This window comes from Temnothorax curvispinosus, unplaced genomic scaffold (assembly GCF_003070985.1).
Source record: "Temnothorax curvispinosus isolate PA1 unplaced genomic scaffold, ASM307098v1 QBEX01017292.1, whole genome shotgun sequence".
Lineage (NCBI taxonomy): Eukaryota > Metazoa > Arthropoda > Insecta > Hymenoptera > Formicidae > Temnothorax > Temnothorax curvispinosus.
Genome location: NW_020227072.1, coordinates 1 through 6763, shown reverse-complemented (window position 1 = coordinate 6763; position 6763 = coordinate 1). Strand labels below are relative to the sequence as shown.

At 36.2% G+C, this 6763-nt stretch overlaps 1 protein-coding gene across 3 annotated transcripts; it reads right to left on the bottom strand.

Moving 5' to 3' along the window:
* Nucleotides 1–365: 365 nt before the first annotated feature.
* LOC112467411 lies at nt 366–6728 on the bottom strand. Of its 3 annotated transcripts, XM_025036014.1 has the most exons (4): nt 6571–6728; nt 5576–5687; nt 4249–5516; nt 366–647 (listed from the first exon to the last, which is right to left on the bottom strand). In XM_025036014.1, exons 3-4 carry the CDS (start codon nt 5292–5294, stop codon nt 644–646), a joined length of 1050 nt encoding a protein of 349 aa, XP_024891782.1. In that variant the 5' UTR covers nt 5295–5516; nt 5576–5687; nt 6571–6728; the 3' UTR covers nt 366–643. The 3 variants fall into 3 exon arrangements, 2 of the variants coding, with proteins under 2 accessions (XP_024891782.1, XP_024891781.1); XM_025036013.1 differs by lacking the exon at nt 6571–6728 and having other exon boundaries at nt 5576–6100; XR_003042249.1 differs by lacking the exons at nt 4249–5516; nt 5576–5687; nt 6571–6728 and adding an exon at nt 4091–4239.
* Nucleotides 6729–6763: the final 35 nt, after the last annotated feature.

The window sequence follows — 6763 nt, the reverse complement described above, 5'->3', positions numbered from 1 at the left end:
TTGTAAATAGATTTCTGTTAGAGGATCTGATCATAGATTAATATTTTAATACTGTTTCTGTATCGGAATGAATTAAAGTATGGTTTTGTATTTTCATATTGTAATTATTATATTCAAGTCATTAAACTATTCATGTATTTTTATTTTCCCTCCAAATGTTTGCGAAAACTTAACTACTTAGTAGAGCTATATAATCGAGTAAATGAATTAAATATTATCACATAACTGAATGAATTAAAATCACAGTCCTTAAAAATACAATGTAGCTACAATATATATATATATATATATATATATATATATATATGTATATATATTCATTGTAAAATAGATTATAATATATGTTTTTGTAGGCTATTCGATAACGGTGACTGTATTCGTGGCGAGGTGGACAGGAAAACACACGTATTTCTATAACTCTCTATATGATATATTTGCTCTTCGTACAATACACGTCTGAATTCTATGACACCGTGAGCTCTTGTGAGCTCCCACAACGACCGCACGTAAGCGTGGCGCCCCGAGGCTCGCGCCACTCGGGAGCTGCCCTCTAGAAGGGCGGGAGCACGTCGCTCGTTCAAAGCCCGGCTTCTCATACTCCCTCCCTTTGTGCGAGCGATCCGTGTTCGTCTAATTTTCTTCTTTATCTGTAACATATCAAAAATCAGTTATCGAGTAAAATAGATCTCTAATTCTGTTCAAACTCTATATTCATTATATTGTCTCTTAGATATGCAAATGCTTCTAAAGGTAAAGGTTTTGTCATAATGTCTGCCAAGTTCTCTTTGGTCTCAATCCATTCGACTTTCACCTTCCCTTGATCAACACACTGCTTGATAAAGTCTCCATGAGTGTCAGCCATATGTTTTCTGTTTCCAGTTTCTTCTCTTTCTTCTAAGTTTTTCTTTATTTCCTCTAAGTTATCATCAAACATTTTAAGTTTGTGACTTCCATCCTTCTTAGTGCAGTTTCCTGCTGCTCTGTTATCACACCAGATTGTTGCAGGCAAGAATGTTTTTCCAACAACATATCTGAGCGACTTGTCTAATGAGATTACTTCTTGACAGGCCTCACTCATTGCTAGATACTCTGCTTGACAGGCAGAGAGTATGACATATGTCTGTTTATGACTTCTCCATGCTATCACATCTCCAAATATTTTGATTATATATCCTCCAGTGGATGTAGAATCAATGCAATCTCTGAAACTAGCGTCTGTCAGCGACTCTAACTCATCTGTTTTACCTTTAAACATTAATCCTCTATTTGCAGTTCCTCTAAGATATCTGAAGACTCTTTTTACATCTTGCCAGTTTTCTTCCGTGGGCTCTAATTGTTATTCCCAGAAAGTTCTTTGGTTCCCCAAGATCCTTCGTCTCAAATGTTTCACTCAACTTCTTTTTGATTTCTTCTAATTTCTTCTGATCATTACTTGCAACCAACATATCATCTACATAAAGTAATACGATCACTATTTTGCCTTCTTTCCTCCACGTGAACAGGCACGGCTCACGTAGGTCGTTCTCTAATCCAAGTTTCTTAGCCTCTTCTGAAAATCTCTTATTCCATCTTTTCGGACTTATCTTCAATCCGTATAAAGCTCTATTCAATCTACACACCTTAGTCTTCTTGGTGTTTTCATCCAGTTCTACTCCTTCTGGAATTTCCATATATATTTCATCTTTTTCTTCTAGAACTCCATTTAAAAACGCAGTCTTAACATCTAGCTGACTAGCGTATAAATTATATTTATTTATTATTGCTAATATAGATCTAACCAGTGACAATCTTGAAACCGGTGCATATGTCTCTTTTAGATCATACACATTTTTGTCTTTACATCCTCTTATCACCAGTCTCGCTTTATATCTGGTTGATCCATCTGCTTCTAATTTCCTCTTAAATACCCATCTTGAATCTATTATATTAGGTCGTCTTCCATCTAATTTCTCTAATGGTCTATCGACAAGTTCCCACACTTGATTAGCATACATAGATTTAAGTTCCTCTTTGACTGCAATTTTCCAATTCTCTCTTTCGTTACTTGATATAGCTTCTTCATAAGTAACAGGCTCTCTATTTAACGATGCCATAAGGCATTGATGTAATTCATCTTCATTCTCTATATTCCGTTGAATATTTTTCACATTAATATAATTAGCAAAGCTAACATCTTCTATTTTTCTCCGCACATCAGTGTCTCCATTATCTTCTAGTTTTCTTTTAGTTTTACTTCTAGTCATTGGAGCTTCACTTTCCTTTCGTGCGTCCTTCTGCTTCTGTTCGTCTAGTTGTGTTGTTTGTTTTCTCGGTCTACCTCTTTTCCTTTTCTCAGGAATCTCTAGTTTTTGTTCTCCCTTTTCCTCATCCTCTACAAATTCTTTCATCCAATTTTTATCTAAGTCTTTTTCTTCTTCTATTTGACTGTTTTGATATACATTTTTATATGTTATCTTTTCATTAAATCTAATGTGTCGGGACTCTATAAATTTTCTTGTGCTTGGATGCCAGAGTATATATCCAGTGTCAGTATATCCTACTAACACACCTCTAATAGCTCTCTTGTCAAATTTCGACGTAGGCTTTGGTACTCTTGCATATCCAATGCATCCAAATCTCTTTATTTGCTCGAAATGACAACTTGTTTCTGATGAGAACTTCTTCAAGGGGATCTCATACTCTATAGTCTTATGTGGAGATCTGTTGTACGCATGCACAGCAGCGTCAACTGCCAACTCCCACATACTCTTTGGTAATCCCGAGTCGAACATATATGTTCTTATTTTCTCTTGCATCGTTCTGTTAAACCTTTCTGCAACTCTATTATGTTCCGGAGTGTACGGTGGTGCATATATGGCTTCTATATTTTCTCTTTTTAACACTTCTTTAAAAGCACCTCCCGTAAATTCCTTGCCTTGATCTGACTTCACATAGCATAGCTTTTCTTCTTTTTCTAGTAGATTTCTGGCGGATATTAGGTATTTCTCTAGAACTTCTCCCGATTCATCTTTCGTCTTCAAGGAGTAAGCTTTCGCTAATCTAGAATAATCGTCTATAAAGGTTATTATAAACCTCTTTTGTCCTGGATAAGATGTAGGTTTTATTGGACCCATGATATCCGTATGTATCACTTGTAGTGGTCTCTGTGCTCTATTTCTGTTTTCTTTAAACGGCAATTTTGCCATCTTTGCCATTATACAGACTTCACACTCTAATATGGAGTTATCAAACTTAACTGTCTCTAATCTCTTTTCTACTTTTTGTAGCTGTCTTAAATAGTTTAACGACGCATGACCTAATCTAACATGCCATAACATCGCCTCATTTATTTTCTCTAATTTCTTTACTTTTTCAATTACTGAGCTTTCACATATTTCTTCTATATTCTCTAATGTTTGTATATCTTCTAACTTAATGACTTGATCGAGTTCAGCATTATTGTATTCTATATTTTCGTTCACATTTGTGAGCTCTCCTTCATTCTCCCTCCCAATCGCAGAGCCAACATTGTCTCTTTCGTCTAATTCTCCCTCCGAAATTGATAATTCACTGGTCTGAATGTTTGCTTGCGATTGTTCAGGAGACTCACAATGTGGAACAATTTCTGCTCTACATCTATACACAGCACATTCTACATTTTCATTGTCCTCTATATTATTGTTTTTAACCTCAAATTGCATAATCCAATTTGGTTTCTCATAAATTCCTTCAAAAACAATTTTATTTGTTAGTTTATTGTGAACTTTAAACACTTTATCATCTAAATAAATACTGAACCCTGCATCAGCCAGCTTTCTTAAAGATAGTAAATTTTCGGATACTTCCTTCGTTGCAATTACATTTGTTAATTTAATTACTTTCTTTTCTTTCTCATTTGTTAACAACAAAAGATCTCCTTTACCATCTATTGAAATGTCTGCAAGCTCATTCTTATTCGCGCATTTAATAACTCTATTATTACATTTTTCAAAGTTTGATAAAATTATATTCTTATTCACAATGTGATCTGTTGCACCCGAATCTACAATAAAATTGACTAATTCTTTTGAACTATCTCTATCTTCTATTACTTTAGCCATGCATAATTTACCTTCTTTTGGTTTTCCTTCAATTGCTGTTTGCGATGGTATAGTTTTCTTGGCTGGTTGTATTTTGGTTACTTTCCCTTTATTATCTACTCTTTTTGTTCCTCTTTGCGCAAATCTACCCTTTTTCTTTATAATTTTATTAACGGTTTTATTTGTATACCTTTTTCCTCTAAATCTGTTCGTCTGGGCTCCGGCATTAGGACAGCTATCACCCTTGTGTCCTCTAATCTCCTGGCAGTAATAACAGAACCAGGCCTCTGATCCCGCTAGTGGGCAGTCCTTCGCCATGTGACCCAATTTGTTGCATCGGTAGCACTTTACTTCTTTGTGCTCTTCTGCGGTAGCCCTCTGCACTCTAACCTCTGGTTTCTCTAGCTTCTCTCTAACTTCACTCTTAGTCTCTGCCTCTAACTGCATCATGAAAGATTTTATTTCATCTACATTCATTTCTTTAAGATTAGTTTGTCTTCTAATTAAATCTACATTCCTCAGTTCCGGCACATTAATTGACACAGCTTGATACAATGCAGATCTCATTTCTTGTTCTGTGAGAGGTACCGCATCTTCGCATTCATATTCTCTAATTATTGAATCAAAGCGTTCGCAAAAATCACTTACTTTTTCGTCTTTTCTCATTTTAATTTGATAGAGTTTAGTTTGTACCGATGTATGAGTAACGTTTACTTCACTCTTTTTATAACTTCTTAATTTCTTCAAAATTTCTTTTGGATCTTTCTCATGTAAAATCCTTTTATGATAATTTTCATCTAAATGATTGATTATTATATCTCTAACTAGACTTTTTCTCTTAGCAACTTTTAATTCGGAAAGATTTTCTGGATTATCAATGTTTGAATCTATTACATCTAATAACTCGTTATTCATTAATTCGGATTTTAAATAATCCATCCAAAGATCAAAGTTAGATTTTTGCGTTAGCTTATATTCTCTTCTAATATGCAACCTTTGACTGTTTAATTCTACTTCTAAAGCACTCTTAATTGTCTCTAAACTTCTATTTTTCTCGACTGAACAGACTGTTTCATCTAACTTTTTCTTTTTAGGCTCTACTTCTGATTCTTTAACCGTTTGTATACCGTTTTTTACTTTACTTTGCGTATTCTGTTTATTTACCTCTAAACGTCTAATCTTTAGTTTCTCTTTCTCTAAATTTACGCGGTCGACTTCTACCATATTTTCCATCATGGAAGGTTGCTTGGGTCATAACCTTATCCAACATCTTCATTACCGAGTCCATTTTCTCAACCATCTTTTCTTGTTTCTCGTAAAGCATCTTTGTCCCTATAGGTAGTACAGGACGATTTTCAGCCCATTCTCTATTTACATCTATGTTTTCTATTATTTTTGGTTTGCCACGTTTCGGGATTGCACCCTTTGCTTCAGTCTCCTTCTTGTTCTCTTTTTCTTCTAAACAAAATTTTTAAATTACTCTATCTCTTCATCTTTACTCATCGTTTTATCACTACCTCTCTCTCTCTCTACCACTGTGACCACGCTGCTGTCACTATCGTAGTCAACCAGTGAATCCTGGTTTTCTTCCTCATCCATCGGAAGATTTTTCGTCTTATCTTCTTCCATCTAAATCGGGATTCAAATATCAATTGAACATTGGCATTCCTCTTTTGACAAGATAAACCAACATTCATATTGACCGATAATAATTTACAATTTCTATCACTAGATCTCTTTCAGCGATAAAAATTTAATGCTTATGAGGCTATATAGAACGCACTGCAATTCACAATAACCCCAAAGCGAGAAAACCACGCGCCTCTGCAGGGCTATCCGCACGCGCACACCACTGTCCGTTGCGATCTCCAGCACTGCTGAAAAGATCTATGGGAGCTCGGGTTGATCACGCACGCGCACGGGGCCCATACAAATTTACGCGGCCTCCCTGTACAGTAATCAAGCTACACCGCACAGCTAGTCATGCTCAATTACCGACCCGATACATGTCGATTTTGAAAATTTATTCCATACACATGCCTGTATATATATATATATGTGTGTTATGGCGTCGCATCGATGCTATATTTTTCAAATCGATCATGCGTCAGCGCGTGCCCGGCAACGCGTCCCTCGCGCCAAAATAATGACTCACTTTTCACGATCGGACTTTCGCGCGTCAAAAAAATGACTCTCGCCGTTCACGATCGGACTTGCACAGGCACATCGCTTTTCCCGCCAGCTTGTTACCAAGCGGCATATATCTATCTCTTTCTATCTCACACATCTATCTCTTTCTATCTCACACATCTATCTCTTTATATCTCACACATCTATCTCTTTATACATCTATCTCTAATTCTCTTATTGTCACTGTTGCCTCTATTTCTATCTCTCAAGAAGAAGGCAAAAACATCTATTTCCTTCTAACAGCATTTATCGAACGAACGTTCTTATTTGCTGAGAATTCTCTCGTTTTGCTCGTCAGCAACGAGGAATATTATTTACTTACCCTCTAATCCTCTAGATTCTTCTAAATACTTTTGTCTTCCCGATGCCCTTCGCCGGCGTCTCACACACTTCACGTTACACGTTCGACTTTAAATATTTTCGTGCTTCGTTCTTCACGCAGGGGAATCGTGCCCTGGGCCCATAACCTGTAGGCTATTCGATAACGGTGACTGTATTCGTGGCGAGGTGGACAG

Coding starts and splice junctions, on each gene's coding strand:
- LOC112467411 (XM_025036014.1), bottom strand. CDS start 5,294: ATGATGGAAAATATGGTAGAAGTCGACCGCGTAAATTTAGAGAAAGAG.